Below are 16,631 nucleotides of genomic sequence, written 5' to 3'. Positions count from 1 at the left end.
CAAAGATGGAATACACACATATGGATCACGCACGAAGCACGCAATGAATAAAAAAAATTCAACGAACAAGATAAGTGAAAATCTTAAAAAAAAAATAGATAAAACAAACGAAATCACTAATTGAGGAGCGGTCGCCTGTTTCCGAAAATCTACGCCTGGAACCGCCGGGTGACTAGCAACTGCTATTTGGCGGTTTCCTTTTTTTGCACGACAAAAGATCCCTTTCACTTTTTCGACCCCATTTGCATCCTCTTCCTCGAAAGTTTCTCGCCGGGCGCAGTTCACCAACGCACACCTCCAGCCATGGACGACGGGAAACTAACAACACTCACCGAACACATCACTACCCACGGTACAACCGTGCTGGAGGTGGTGTACACCAACGACCCAAGGACCATGGAGCGGATCATCAAAAAGTACGAGGAATGGCTAAAGGAGGAGAAGAAAAAGTTCGTCGGCCTCGACCTCGAGTACACACGTAAGAGGAGTTACATACGACAAGGGATCGCCGTCATCCAACTTGCCATGCGTGAGCATGTCCTTGTATACCACTACTGCAGATCCGAGCGCTCCCAGGCGTTAGTTGACTTCCGGCAACGGAAAGCGGTAACTGTCACTAGCGTCGACACCAGGAATGACAAGACCATGCTTGCCCGTGCATGGATCAAAATTCCAGACGAGCACCACGTCGACATCCAGAGGCTATTCTGCATCAAGGGTGGAGGAGAAAGGGACTCCATGGGTGACCTTGCAGCAGCCATCATCGACCCCTCATACAAGAACATGAAGAAATCATTCCGAAAGGAGAAGCACCAGTTCCGGGAGTGGAAGCCACTTTCCCTGATACACCTTGAGTACGCGGCAAAGGACGGGTATGTTAGCTACGAGTTGTACCGTAGAATCCTAATCATCAAGAACGGGCTACGTCACCTCCACCAACAACCAATGAAAGAAAGACTCCGCCCACGTAAGAACAAAGATGAGGGATCTTCCAGCGGCTGGAAGGGCCGGAAGGGAAATAGTGGTTGGTGAATTGCGATAAAATGGATGTCTACATTAAACTAGTGGGAACTACTATTATCATAATTTAGATTGTATGAACCTATGTTGTAAATATGTTTGTTGTTGCTCAAAGATGCTGTGTGTATTGTATTACTATTTTACGTTTGAACTTTGAACACAGTGGTGTGCTCATGTACAAATGCATACTACGTTTTGCATGTCTAAATGCAATTAATAAGTTATGTCCCAGTATTGAGCAAGCATATATTTTATCCATGATTATAGAACGAGAGGTATGTCGCATGATATTGTATTATAATTTTCATACTCAACCTTTACAAGATGCATCGTGCATTTACAAGAATATGTGATGATATCGTTGTAAACTTTTAGTACAATGCTTATTAAACATTGGCGTGAACAATTCAGAAATATTGCAGAAGAACATTCGGTACAAAGATACAAGCGACAAGAACTTTGTTACTTTAACCACATTGAAAATAAAATAAAATCACACAACACAACCATTTCACATCAAACACCGCTCCATCCATTCAGAACATCCTTGCTATTGCACACAGGTTCCTCTCTGTACACCAGTTCTGCACGATGCCACAAAACCACACTACCGTGTGCAACTGACCTATGTACAAGCGTGGCTCTCTAAGTGTCTACTCAATCCATGCCTGTGGTGCCACGTAACCGTGACCCTAGAGACTTCACACCTGTGCATCCACAACCGTGCCCCTCTAACCAAATATTCGGACCGATGCCTCTACTGCCGTACATCCGTGCCTCTAGAAACTTGACAGGAGCAAGAGGCTTCAAAACCGTGCCTCCACACAACCGTGCTTGTACTCACTTCACTTCCGTGCCTCTGTTTGCTTGATCAACATGCCTCACATGAAACCCACAGTAACTCTACGTGTTACTGTAACACCCCGCATGTAACTTGCCATATTTGTAACTCCGACTCTTGCCATTTCCGGCTATGTGATATGTTTTTCCCTCCGTTGTCGGGTTTTGTTTTTCGTTTTGTATTTTGTCATGTCATGCATTTTCATATCATGTCATCATGTGCATTGCATTCGCATACGTGTTCGTCTCATGCATCCGAGCATTTTCCCCGTTGTCCGTTTTCCAATCCGGCGCTCCTATCTCCTCCGGTGCACCCCTCTAGTTTTCTTTCGTGTGCGTGTGTCATACTTTCTCGGAATGGACCGAGGCTTGTCAAGTGGCTTTATTATACCACCCGGAGCCTACCGGTCAAGTTTCGTTCCATTCGGAGGTCGTTTGGTACTCCATCGGTTAACCGGGCCTCCGCAATGTCCATTTGAGTATCCAGCAAAAAAACCCCCCAAAACCAGCCCAAAGCCCACCAAACTCCCTTCCATGCTCTAGGTCGTTCGATCACGATCGTGTGGGCGAAAACCGCACCTCATTTGGAGTCTCCTAGCTCCCTCTACCTATTTATAAGTGGGCATCCCGAAAAACGAAATCACAGACGAAACCCTAACCCTCTCCCTCCGCGCTGCGCCGGACGCGTCCGCTCCGGCCGGACAACGTCCGCCGCGCCGCCCGGCCAACCGGCGAGCGCCACGTGGCCCGCCTCCGTCTCGCCCCGCCGCCGGCCCGCAGGCCCGTCGCCGGCCCTCCAGGCCCGCGCCGTCCGCCGCCCGCGCGCCGCTCCGCCTCCCCGCCGCCCGTCGCCGGCGCCTCGCCGCCGCGCGCCCCGGCCGCCGCCGCCCGCAGGTCGCCGCCGCCGGGCCCGCGCCTCTCCTCCTCCGGCCCCGAGGCGCCGCCTCCTTCCTCTTCTTCCCCGGCCGCCGCGCCTTCCCCGCAGCTCCGGCGAGCTCCACCGGCTTCGGCCCGATCTGGATCCGCTCAAACACTGTACGTGCGTTGACCTCTCCCTCGCGACCGTTTTTTTCCAAGTCCCAGATTTCTATCAGCAAGTGCTCCTGTTCGAGATGCGATAACTTTGTGCATGTAGCTCCGATTCGCGCGTATAATATGTCAAATTGTTCGTCTCGTGATGCTCTTCATTTTGTTCAATTGCACCATGTTCATTAGAGGTAATCTTGATGCCCAAATCTTCGTTGGAAGAGGGCTAGTTGCTGTTAATCTCTGGTTCTTGTCAGAACTTGGAGATTTGTCATTTTTGTATCATTTATTCTTTGCATCTTTTGAGCATGAGCTCTACATGTGTTTTGAAGTATGCCATGCCATCTTTCCAGTGGTATAGTCCATGTATTTTTGTGATCTCTGTGGTGACTAGCACAAGCATGCAAAGTAGGCCCCGTAATATTTCTGATTTCAGGGACTTGGTGATTTCTCTTAAGTCCTAGTCTGCTGTAATTTTTTTGCCATGTAAACTTGATGCTACAGAGAGATCCATGCATTGTTTGGAGATGTTCAGTAAGGATGTTTTGTAGCTATAGTTGTAATTGATCCATTCCTGCAATTGTTTGCAATTTTAGAGTGCCATAGCATGACTCAATCTTGCTCTACTTTTGCTATAAAATGTTTCTGGCAGATTCTTAACATGACATGCATTTTTGCCAAGCTTATTGTAGTTGATCCATACATGCTATGCAATTGTTATTGCCATGGATAGCTTCATAAACATGCCATCTTGCTGTAGGTATACTTGGTTTGTCATGCGTTTCTCTGTAGTGAGTGCATCAAGCTCACAAAGAGGCCTATATATTAATATTTCTGCCATGCTCTGTTTTCTGCTAAGTCTGAAACCTGATAACGAAACTTGCTATGTTTACATGCTTGCCATCATATCTTCTGGTCCTTTTTGTCTTATGGTCAGTAAGGGACTTTTGTCATGTGCATTTAGTAGAACACTACAATGCCTTGTTTTGCTATGTTAAGTTCCTGTAGAATGTTGATTTCGTGCTCTGAACATTGCTACCTGATGCTAATTTCTGCCATGTCCAGTTTTCCACCAAGTCTGTGAACCTGTAATCTTTTGCACTTTTGCCAGGCTTGTTTGAGCTTGATATGTTGTGAACTAGCCGTAGCTCAGTGTTCATCTTTTGTTAAGCATCTCCTGTAGATTAATGCCATGTGCTTTGTTGCTATGTTGGGGTGCTGTAGCATTGTTACTTGTTGCATTTTAAGTGCTATCTTGCTGTTTATCGCAGATTGGTGTCATTCTTGTTTTGCTCGCCATTTGCAAACCGTGCATCCGATTCCGGTGATCTTTATATCGATTTCGACCGAAATCATCTCATCTTTCCAGTGGCATGCTTGGTTTGCCAAGTTACTGCCATGTTCATCATTTTCCTTCCGGAGCACGCATATGCATCGCATATCATAACCTGCATATCATACATGTCTTGCATCATGTTGCTTGCGCATTTCCCGTTGTTGATTGTGGTCCCGTTTGTTTGTGTTCTTGTCTTGGGTAGAGCCGGGAGACGAGTTCGTGAATGAGGAACCTGTCGAGTACGCTTACGAGGATCAAGCTTTCGACAACTCTGAGAATCTTGCAGGCAAGATGACCACCCCTCGAAATCACTTCTATCTTTGCTATGCTAGTTGTTCGCTCTATTGCCATGCTCGCTACCTATCACTTGCTATATCATGTCTCCTATTTCAGCCTTGTCAGCCCCTAACCATCCTTTCCTAGCAAACAGTTGTTTGGCTATGTTACCGCTTTTGCTCAGCCCCTCTTCTAGCGTTGCTAGTTGCAGGTGAAGTTGAAGTTTGTTCCATGTCGGAACATGGATATGTTGGGATATCACAATATCTCTTATTTAATTAATGCACCTATATATTTGGTAAAGGGTGGAAGGCTCGGCCTTATGCCTGGTGTTTTGTTCCACTCTTGCCGCCCTAGTTACTGTTATACCGGGATTATGTTCCTTGAGTTTGCGTTCCTTACGCGGTCGGGTGATTTATGGGACCCCCTTGACAGTTCACCTTGAATAAAACTCCTCCAGCAAGGCCCAACCTTGGTTTTACCATTTGCGACCAGAGCCCGAGGGTCATCTTTATTTTAAACCCCCGGGCCAGTGCTCCTCTGAGTATTGGTCCAAACTGTCAGTCGCCGGTGGCCACCAGGGGCAACTCGGGTCTGGCCTATCGGAAGCTTGGACAATCCGGTGTGCCCTGAGAACGAGATATGTGCAGCTCCTATCGGGATTTGTCGGCACATTCGGGAGGCTTTGCTGGTCTTGTTTTACCATTGTCGAGATGTCTTGTAAACCGGGATTCCGAGACTGATCGGGTCTTTCCGGGGGAAGGTTTATCCTTCGTTGACCGTGAGAGCTTATGATGGGCTAAGTTGGGACACCCCTGCAGGGTATTATCTTTCGAAAGCCGTGCCCGCGGTTATGAGGCAGATGGGATTTTGTTAATGTCCGGTTATAGATAACTTGTCACTTGACCCAATTAAAAGACACCAAGTGCGTGTGTAGCCGTGATGGTCTCTTCTCGGCGGAGTCCGGGAAGTGAACACGGTCTGTGTTATGTATGACGTAAGTAGGCGTTCAGGACCTCTTCTTGGTCATTGCTAGATGACGTCCGTTCCTTTGCTTCTCTACTCGCCCTCATTTGCGTAAGTTAGCCACCATATATGCTTTGCCGCTGCAGCTCCACCTTTTGCACCATTCCCCCGTTAAGCTTAAATAGTCTTGATCTCGCGGGTGTGAGATTGCTGAGTCCCCGTGACTCACAGATACTTCCAACACCAGTTGCAGGTGCCGACGATGCCGGTGCAGACGATGGCGTCGATCTCAAGTGGGAGTTCGACGAGGAACGTGGTCGTTACTATGTGTCTTTTCCTGATGATCAGTAGTGGAGCCCAGTTGGGACGATCGGGGATCTAGCATTTGGGGTTGTCTTATTTTCATCTGGATTTTGACCGTAGTCGGTCTATATGATTGTATTTTGAATGATGAATGATGATATTTATTATGTATTGTGTGAAGTGGCGATTGTAAGCCAACTCTTTATCCCATTCTTGTTCATTACATGGGATTGTGTGAAGATGACCCTTCTTGCCACAAAACCACTATGCGGTTATGCCTCTAAGTCGTGCCTCGACACGTGGGAGATATAGCCGCATCGTGGGCGTTACAGTTACGCACGCGTGATCGCCAGTGCAACTTTGGTGCTGCACAGACGCGTCTCTTAATATACCCGTGCCTCCACACAACCGTGCCTGTACTGACTATAATTCAATGCCTCCGTTTTGCTCAATCGACGTGCCTCACATAAAACCAACAATAACTCTACGTGCTACACACACACGTGCCTCTCGCATGAAACCCATAGTATCTCTATGTGTTCGGCTCGCGTGATCGCCCGTACAACTTTGGCGCTGCACACACGTACCTCTCAGTATGCCCGTGCCTCCTCACAACCGTGCCTAAACTCACTTCAATTCCGTGCCTTCATTTGCTTAATCCACGTGCCTCACATAAAAGAGATGCACAGCCGTGCCTCAGAGTAAACAACACACGTGCCTCTACTGTATTGATAACTATGACCCCAATTAAATAACATCCGTCCAAAAAAACATCTTTAAAAGAGATGCACAGCCATACCTCTTCTACAAACATACAACAGCAATGAACACTTTGGTTCATGTCGTTTCATATATCTAGATAACATTAAACCATAGCATAGATTTTTAAACAAAATCCATTTATGTTCAAAGGCTATAACAAACATCACTACGGCAGAAGATTGAAGATAACAACAAGCCTCCCATCACGCTCTTTGAAAGTTATCAGCACCAAGCTGTTTACTTCAATAGACGATGCTTGGAGAAAATCACTGAAACCTTCCTGTTTGAACACCATTCTACTACCCAAGCCAATGAAGTAGGAGCAAGGAGTGCTCACATATATATCATCATCACTAGATTCCAAAGTAACTTCAAGTGTTAAAACGCCAGTCCTAGGAAAAGTCACAAACTCCTTCAAACTCCTCACAACAATACCAGGAATAACCTGACAAAAAACATCAAGCTATCAGAAATAGAACAAAAATTCAAAACTATAAATAGAAGAGATAATAAGAATAAATAAATAAACAGAAACAAAGAAAAAACAGTGGAAAAAAATCTGACCATATGATGACCATTAACATTCATGGAATCAATCCCGTGAACAAAAGGACAACAGCGGATGTAGTCATCATCAAAGAGTTGACACCTCATGAAATACATCTGCTGATAATTAAGAAAAACACCATGGGTGTAATAACAACTCCCAACAAGTTCCATCTCGGAGTCGCTCAAACCATCAAGAGCTACAAAATATAATTACACAGGCTCAAGGGAACAGAAAAATCATCATGTGCAATAAAACAAGCTAAAAACTTCCTTAAAATAAACCTTACCAACAGACGGTAAAGGAGATAAGGCATCTCCACGACCAACACGATAAAAATCAATACCAATCCACGTTCCATAATGTTCAAGCCTAATGGTCATTATATCACGAGGACGAACACCATAATCACTGACCAATCGTTCCCAGGAAAGACCATGGAATTTGCTCCTCAACCGACCATGACTAAACAGAACACCATACAAATAACCCTCATTGCACTGAAGAGCAAGATCACTATCTTCGTCACCCCTCCTTATGGCTAAATCCCTACACTCCTCGATGTAACGAGCAAGATGAGCTCTAACACTGCATGGAACATACTGCACAACAAATCAAAACAAGGATCATAATCAAAACCAAAACAGCATGAGCAGCACCAAAAGAAATAAGCGTGTGTGCCAAAAATTGAACAATTATAAAATGATATGCTTACAACACGCCTCCAACAACGCCGATCCAGGACCACGCTGAACCCATCTACAGAAGAATCAACAGAAGAACACGGGCCACCAGGCATACCGCAAAAAGGACAAGCCATAACTGCAAGGAACACAATGATTATCAAGAACTAATCCCACAAAACCTAGTTGAAACTTGACACCGGATAGTGTTGGTAGTCCCCACCCGTAACTACCCCATAAATCTCCATATCCCGGAAATATAATGGGAACAAAAAGAGAAACGAGAAAGGGAAACAGGGAACCCACGAAGGCAACCGGTAGGGAACGGCGATATCGCGAACGGGGAAGTGCGGTCGACGCTAAAGAAGGACCGCCGTAAGAGCAGGCAACAAGCGCGGCGGCCGGGACAAGGGCCGCTGTAACCACGCGACAAGAGTGGCGGCCGCGACGGGCGGAGACGATGGCAAAAAAGAACAGTGCTCCACGACGGTTCGCCCACCCTAGAGAGAAACAGATCTCAATACAGATCAAAAGGTTTTACAAAACATTAAAAGTATAAGGACTAAAGTGAAAAAAAGGAAAAACTAGAGAGGGAAACCGGAAACCGGAAAACACGGGAGACGCTGTGCGCGCGACAAGTGTCGCGCGCGGAGCACCTCGGAAAAGTCTCACGACCGCTCCGCGCGTGACACTTGGCGCGTGAGGAGCGCTCCCCGACTAATCGTTGCAAGGAGCGCTCCTCAATTAGTGATTTCGGCCTGCCCTTGTCGTCTTCTTCTCCTTTCGCATCGACCGCCGCTGCATCTTCCTTCTCACGGCGTAGCCTCCAATGCCGCCGTGCCTTCCACGAAAATGTAGCGGGCCTCTGCTTCTCCCTTTGGTCTTGCGCTGGATGGGGTTTGGTCGTGGCATGCCGCGCGGGGTATGTGATCGGTTCGAGGCCGGCGAGCAGTGGAGTAGGCGACCGCCACCGCGGGAGGAGGATGAGCGCGTGCGTCCCCGTCGTTCCTCCACGTGCGGAAGCAAGACGCGCGGCGGAGCGGCAGAAGATGCCGGCTGCTACCACTACCAGTGCTACTGAAGCTTTTATTTACTCCCACGTTGCCTACTCAAAACATTTCCCACCGATTTCTAAGTGTTTTCCTAAGTAGAGTAGATAGGTTTTTTTAATCATATAAGAAGGACCTCCTCGTCCGATTTTTATTTTATTAAAAAAATCATATGGTTCAGAATAAACTAAGGGCTCCTTTGATTCAAAGGATGTTCAAAGGAATTTTGCAGGATTAGAATTCTTAGGATTTTTTTACTATGTTGGTTGTTTGATTCATAGGATTGATTCTGTAGGAATTTTCCGAAGGATTCCGATGACTACTTTTCATAGAATTTCTAGCATCCACTTAATCCTCTCCATAAGAATCATTTGTTTTTCTTATATGTACTAGTATTTGATTTATATGCAATTTGAGGTCAAAAATAACACTTAGTTTGCATATGTAGGTGTGGTTTACTTAGTGCCTTCTAAATCTCCGTCGTAACCACCGTCGGTCGCCCGCACCGTCCCGTCGCCGGCACCACCTTGTGGTGAGCCTCTTGTTCATGAATGTTTTACATTACCAAATTGATGTTTGTGTGATTTGGATATATAGTTACTCGTATAATTATCTTACCCGTACGTTGTTCGTTATACATAATGCCATGGTTTTGATATCCGTCCCCGTCGGCCCTCGTCCTTGTTATGATTCGGATGTGGTATATTCTCTTTTAAAACTAGTTGTTGCATTTCATGTTTATGACAAATTATGCCCATCAAGTTGACATAGATATTTTTATCTAGGAGGTATGTGAACCGGAAATTCCAACCGACCCTATTGTCGAGATGCTAAATTTAGTTGAAAGAGAAAACGAGTATTTGAAAGAAAAATTGAAAAGAATTGAGGGGGAGAAGATGGAATTGGAGTTGCATGTTGCCGATGTCGTCGATGATCACAAGATCAAGATGGAGAAAATGCGCTTGAAGATTAGAAAGATTAGAAAATATGCCATTGATAGTGAGGCTTGGTATCATTATGCTGTAGGATCAATTGTTACCTTAGTTGCGATCTTGATCGCATTTGTTGTTGCATTTAAATGCTTTAGCTAGAGAGTTATTTGTTTGTTGCATTTAAGTGTTGTATGAACTATATATATGTATGAACTTGTATTAATTTGGTCTTTTCGGTGTTGTGTAATGAAGATGAGCCGACAATGGATGTATGATGACCGATGCTCTCCCGAGTTCATTAATGGCGTGCATACTTTTCTGCTTGCGGCTGAGGCAAACAAGCGGGCGGATGGTTTTATGCCTTGTCCATGTGCTGGCTGTAAGAATGATCACAATTACTCTATGTCAAGAACCATTCACGTCCACCTGTTTGAGTCTGGTTTCATGCCTATAATGTTTGGACCAAGCACGGAGAAAGAGGGGTTATGCTGGAAGACAATGAAGGAGAAGAGGACGATGACAGCTATACTGGCCATGGGTTCCCTAAATACGATGATACAACAATGGGGGAAGAAGCTAAGCCGGCAATGCAGGAAGAAGCTGAAGAAGAGGCATCAGATGAGCCCGCTGATGATCTAGGTCGGGCCATTGCCGATGCAAAGAGAAACTGCGCAAGTGATTTGGAGAAGAAGACGTTGCAGCGCATGTTAGAGGATCACAAGAAATTGTTGTACCCGAATTGCGAAGCTGACAAGAAAAAGTTGGGCACCACACTGGAATTGCTGCAATGGAAGGCAGAGAATGGTGTATCTGACAAGGGATTTGGGAAGTTGCTGGTAATGATAAAGAATATGCTTCCAAAGGACAACGAATTGCCCGAGAGTACGTATGAAGCAAAGAAGGATGTCTGCCCTCTAGGGTTAGAGGTGCAGAAGATACATGCATGCCCTAATGACTGCATCCTCTACCGCGGTGAGTACGAGGATTTGAACGCTTGCCCGGTATGCGGTGCATTGCGCTATAAGATCAGCCGCGATGACCCTGGTGATGTCGAGGGCGAGCGCCCCAGGAAGAAGATTCCTGCCAAGGTGATGTGGTATGCTCCTATAATACCATGGGTGAAATGTTTGTTCCAAAATAAAGAGCATGCCAAGGCGATGCGATGGCACAGAGAAGACCGTAAGAAAGACGGAAAGTTGAGAGTACCCACTGACGGGTCGCAGTGGAGAAAAATTGAGAGAAAGCATAGGGAGGAGTTTGCAGGTGACGCAAGGAACATATGGTTTGGTCTAAGCGCAGATGGCATTAATCCTTTTGGGGAGCAGAGCAGCAACCATAGCACCTGGCATGTGACTCTATGTTTGTATAACCTTCCTCCTTGGTTGTGCATGAAGCAGAAGTTCATTATGATGCCAGTGCTCATCCAAGGCCCTAAGCAACCCGGCAACGACATTGATGTGTACCTAAGGCCATTAGTTGAAGAACTCTTATAGCTGTGGAATGGAATAGGTGTACGTGCATGGGATGAGCACGGACATGAAGAATTTGACCTAAAGGCGTTGTTGTTCGTGACCATCAATAATTGGCCTGCTCTCAGTAACCTTTCAGGACAGACAAACAAGGGATACCGCGCATGCACGCACTGTTTGGATGATACCGACAGTATATATTTGGACAATTGTAGGAAGAATGTTTACCTGGGACATCGTCGATTTCTTCCGAGCAGGCATCCCGTAAGAAAGAAAGGCAAGCATTTCAAAGGTGAGGCGAATCACCGGACGAAGCCTCGCCACCGTACTGGTGCTGATGTACATGATATGGTCAAGGATTTGAAGGTAGTCTTTGGAAAGGGTCCTGGCGGACAACCTGTTCCGAATGACGCTAACGGACGCACACCCATGTGGAAGAAGAAATCTATATTCTGGGACCTGCCCTATTGGAAAGACCTAGAGGTCCACTCCGCAATTGACGTGATGCACGTGACGAAGAATCTTTGCGTGACACTGCTTGGCTTCTTGGGCGTGTATGGGAAGACAAAAGATACACCTGAGGCACGGGAGGACCAGCAACGTATGCACGAAAAAGATGGCATACATCAGGGTCATGCCAGCTACCACTACAGGAAATAGCTATTTTGCCGTCTGCCACGGCGGACGGCAAAGGCACGAACGGCGGACGGCAAAGGCCTTTGCCATCAGCCGCGGACGGCAAAAGGCTCCGGCAAAGTAGGCTACGGTAAACAGCTACTTTGCCGTCTGCTTCCTGGCGGCTGACGGCAAAGACCTTTTGCCGTCTGCAGCGAACGGCAAAGAGAGCGGACGGCAAAAATTGTGCTCTCAGTCCGTTAAGTGGCTAACGGCAGGCCTTTGCCGTCCGCCAGCGGACGGCAAATTTTCTAGTGCCTTTGCCGTCCGCTAGCGGACGACAAACTTTCTAGTGCCTTTGCCGTCCGCTGTATGATGTCATCTACACGTCACCACATGGCAGGCCTTTGCCGTCCTCCGCTGACGGCAAACTCTTTTACTCTTTGCCGTCTGCCACTGTAGGCAAATTGACCAAATTGGTCAGCTCCCAGGAAGCACAGCTGGATGCCACGTGGCCTCTTTGCCGTCTGCGGCAGACGGCAAAGAGCCCGTTGTCGTCGGTGGCAGACGGCAAAGAGCCTGCATATTGGCTCTTTTTTCTGTTTTTTATTAAATCCAACAATTTTCATCACAAATATATATGACATATACATATATATTTCACAGCAAACATATAAGATATATATGATATATATGACATAGTTCCATCACATAGATATCCAACATGCAGAGTTCCATCATACATAGTTCCATCACATATGTTCCATCCAACTACCAAGTTCCATCATACATAGCATAGTTCATCCAACTACCAAGATACATGCATAGTTCAACGATACAAAAGAAACAGAGAAAGGGATAAGGAGCACTCCATCTATGCAAGCTTTCGCCAAGTGAATGAAATCTGCAAAATGAAAAATAAGAAAGTTAGAAATAGGTGACTAGAACAAGAAGAAGACTAGAACAAGAAGAGTATGTCATTTATGGGCTAACTTACGTGAAATGGATCATATATGAGCTAACTAAGTTGAAATGGGTCGTTTATGAGCTAACTAAGGTCAAATGGATCGTTTTTGAGGTAACTAAGGTGAAATGGATCGTTTTTTAGCTCACCTAGGTCAAATGGATCATTTATGAGCTAACTTAGTTGAAATGGATCTTTTTTAGCTAACTTAGTTGAAATGGATCGTTTTTGAGCTAACTTTGTTGAAATGGATCATTTATGAGCTAATTTAGTTGAAATGGATCTTTTTGAGCTAACTTTGTTGAAATGGATCATTTATGAGCTAATTTAGTTGAAATGGATCTTTTTGAGCTAACTTAGGTGAAATGGATCATTTAAGAGCTAATTTAGGTGAAATGGATCGTTTTTAGCTCACTTAGGTCAAATGGATCATTTATGAGCTAAATTAGTTGAAATGGATCGTTTATGAGATAACCTAGGTAAGATGGGTCATTTTGGAGTTAACCTACGTGAAATGGGCCATTTTAAAGCTAACGTAGGTAAAATGGATCATTTAGGAGCTAATCTAGGTAAAATGGGTCATTTTTTAGCTAACTTGGATGAACTGCATCATTTATAAGCTAACCTAGGTAAAATGGGTCATTTTGGAGGAAAAGAAGCTAACTCTAGGTCATTATGGTAAGCATATTGGAGGAAATAAAGCTAAGTCTAGGTCTTTATGCATTTGTTAAGCAAAACAGTAGAGAAACTTACCGTGATCAGGGAGGTGTAGGAGCGGGGTGGCTAGTGCCGCTACCTGGAGAAGGATTGTGCGATGCGTTTCTGGAGTTAAGCTGCACCAAAGATCATTTCCAATGTCTTGTTAGCATTACGACACTCAAATGTTAAGACTAGCAAGTAATGTCCATTCAAATTAAACTCACCGTGCTCCCAGGAGCAATCACTGGCATCGGCGGAGCGGGCTGACCGGACTTCTCGCACACAGACTGCACATTTGGTTTTCACAACAGAGTCATACTAGTTAGTAATGAGACTCAAATGTTAAGACTAGCAAGTAATCTGCAGAAGAAACTTACCACAAGGAGCTCGTACATGGCCCTTGCCTGCATGTCATTCCGTCCCCTCTCCTCCTCCATCATCTTTCTCGTCCTCTCCTCCATCTCCCGCTGCCTCTCCGCCGCCTCCGCCAGAAGTTTCTCCGTTCTATCTCTCTCAGTCTGTATAGCAGCCTGAAACACCACTCACATGACCATTTGTAATCATTGATGGAAGCGCACACAATGTAATGGAGAAAGATAACTGAGTACGTATCACTAACCTTGATGGCGAGTTGCACTGGCCGTTCACGAGGCCTTATCTCAGGAGCGGAGCTCGACTGGCGCGCCTTGATCTCCGGGAGAGTGCTAGGACAACGGATAAGTCCATCTCCAATGGCTATGGAGCCATAGGACCTCCCGCCACCAGATATCATCACCAGCTCTGGATCAATGGGACCCTGGCTCGGGTTAAAGTCCTCCCCTTTCCTCGCCTTCCCCTCATCTCTATATCTCACGAGCTTGTTGTGGGAGGAGATGTTGGTGAAGTTGTTTGCGTCATCGAGGTCAGACTGAGAGAAAGCTTTGACTTTCTTGGAAGAGGCAGTGTGGGCCATGGCATACAGGTCGTACACCTCTGGCACCTTATCCGCCTTATTGTAGCGTGCCTGAAAGAGAGAAACAATGAAAATGAGTAATTAAAGGGCTCAAGCTAGCATGATGAATGAATTGCATGAATCATGAAGCAAACCACATACCCAGTTGCGCCCGAACTGATATAAGTTGGAGCTGCCTTGATGGTGTGGCACACCTTCCATTTGGGCACGTTTGTCCTTGGCCTCGTTGTGGAGGGCTAGCCATTCTTTTGAGCACCACTCATCGACCAACACCTCCCAACAATCCATCCGATCCGCACACCATCTCGGAGGCGCCTAAGTTAGCAAATAGAAACTTGAGCGCTACGGCTAAGAATTACTAAATGAAGGAACTTAAGTAGAAGGCCTTAAGAATTACCTTCATGTACTGCTCCTTACTCAGGAACTTATCGCGGCACGCCGGCTTGGTCTTCTTGATACCACGCAAGGCGTAGAGGTCTCGAACAGCCTGCACCCGAGCCTCGTGCCGTAAGTTCTGGAGTAGGCGCTTGCAGACGTTCTCGATAACATGTGCCGCGTCCTCCTCGTATCCCTCCTCACACCTGTAGAATGTCTGCAATCAAATGAGACAATATTGATTAGTACAATTAATAACTAGCTAGTTGAAGATTTTTAAATGTGTAAAGGAGAAATTACCCAGAACTTTCTGATCACCATGTCTGCCCTCGTGTCGCACACGACACCGTCGATAATCTCATCCGGCGGGGCCGGGGCAGCCACGTAGTGCTCCCAGCTCAATCCAAGCTCTGGAAGCCTACCCTCACAAGGCAACGTGACAAACCCCGGGAAGTTTTGCCGGCAAAGAACTCCAAGGACGGAGTTGGGCCGGCGGACACTATGATGGTGGTCCCAACCCCTGCAGCATGACAAGGCCAACGCATTAGTTATTTGAAGAAACGTGAATGCAGAAGGTACAAAAATATTAAATGCACTTACGTACCTCTTCCCATCAGGGAAAATCAACCACCTCTGCTCGCGGGTCGCCGGCACGGACGGGAGCCGTGTAGCACCACGCTGGTAGACGGTGCCACCCTCCTCCTCAAGATCAGTCGGCTCCCCGCCATCATCAGCATGGCCACTCGGCTCCTCGGGATGATCCGGCCAGGTACCCCATCCGGACGTGTGCTCCTCCGGGGTCTCGTGGGCCGAAGGCCAGTCGACCCGAGGCTCGTGGGCCCAAGACCCGTGGACCGGAGGCTCGTGGACCGGAGTCCGTGTAGCCTCCTCCTCGGACGAGTCCACCCTAGCAGTCACGTGCTCGGGTGAAACAGCTGGGGGTGGCGGCGAGGAAGGCGCCGTAGCAGTCACCCTACCTCCTCTCCCACGACCACGTGCCCCACCTCCTCTCTTCCTACCTCGTCCCCTGCTGGGCACCGCGGTCGACGAAGAAGGGCCCGGCGGTGTGGACATACTGTCCAGCAACGCTCGGTGGAGAGGTGCGTCTGGAATCGAAGACCTCAGACCACGCCCCGACGAAGAAGGGGCCTTGGCGCGCTCCCGACCAGCGCCCACCATCTTTCAACACCTGCCATGACAAACAGTAAACGAAATTAGTACAACATAAAAAAAGACCGACATGAATAATAATATGTGTATCACTTAAGTGTATCATCATCAAGTACAACATTAAAAAATTTAATACCTGACACTACTAATAATCTCGATCAGTGTCATGAATAAATGCATAATCATCATCATCACTATAATCAATGACGGGCTCATAGGGTTCAGTGGCATCAACATGTGGAAGGCCACCTTGACGTAATCGGTCAAGCAATGACAGGTCATCTGCATCAGTAACCTATTCTTGTTCCGGCTCTTCTTGTTCCTCCTCTGGGGTGATGTCGGATTCACTGTCGCTGTCTATTTCAATGTTTTGGGGTGAAGTATAGTGGTTCTTGAAACGCTTTTTGGAAAGACGTGTCTCTTGGAAGAATTCTCCTTCATATGTGTCTGGGTTAATGTGAGGTTCATAATCCTCTTCCTTTGGGGGAGATAGTCTAGCACGTGGCGGCACTTCATAAACGACATGCCAACCTTTCAGATTTGGATTAGTTTGGCAGGCCCACGGTAGATAGAATACTTGGGTCGCCTGTTGAGCCGTAATATAGACATCAGGAACATCTAAATGGGTGCTTTGGTTGATTTCAACT

At 46.6% G+C, this 16,631-nt stretch overlaps 1 protein-coding gene across 1 annotated transcript; it reads left to right on the top strand.

The window, feature by feature from the left end:
• The first annotated feature begins 303 nt into the window (after positions 1–303).
• Positions 304–1,032, top strand: LOC141041438 (uncharacterized). Its single transcript, XM_073507585.1, has one exon. It carries the CDS (start codon positions 304–306, stop codon positions 1,030–1,032), a length of 729 nt encoding a protein of 242 aa, XP_073363686.1.
• Positions 1,033–16,631: the final 15,599 nt, after the last annotated feature.

Source organism: Aegilops tauschii, chromosome 2 (assembly GCF_002575655.3).
Source record: "Aegilops tauschii subsp. strangulata cultivar AL8/78 chromosome 2, Aet v6.0, whole genome shotgun sequence".
Classification (NCBI taxonomy): domain Eukaryota; kingdom Viridiplantae; phylum Streptophyta; class Magnoliopsida; order Poales; family Poaceae; genus Aegilops; species Aegilops tauschii.
Note: the sequence above shows the minus strand (reverse complement) of the source record. Positions and strands in the feature narration are given on the sequence as shown.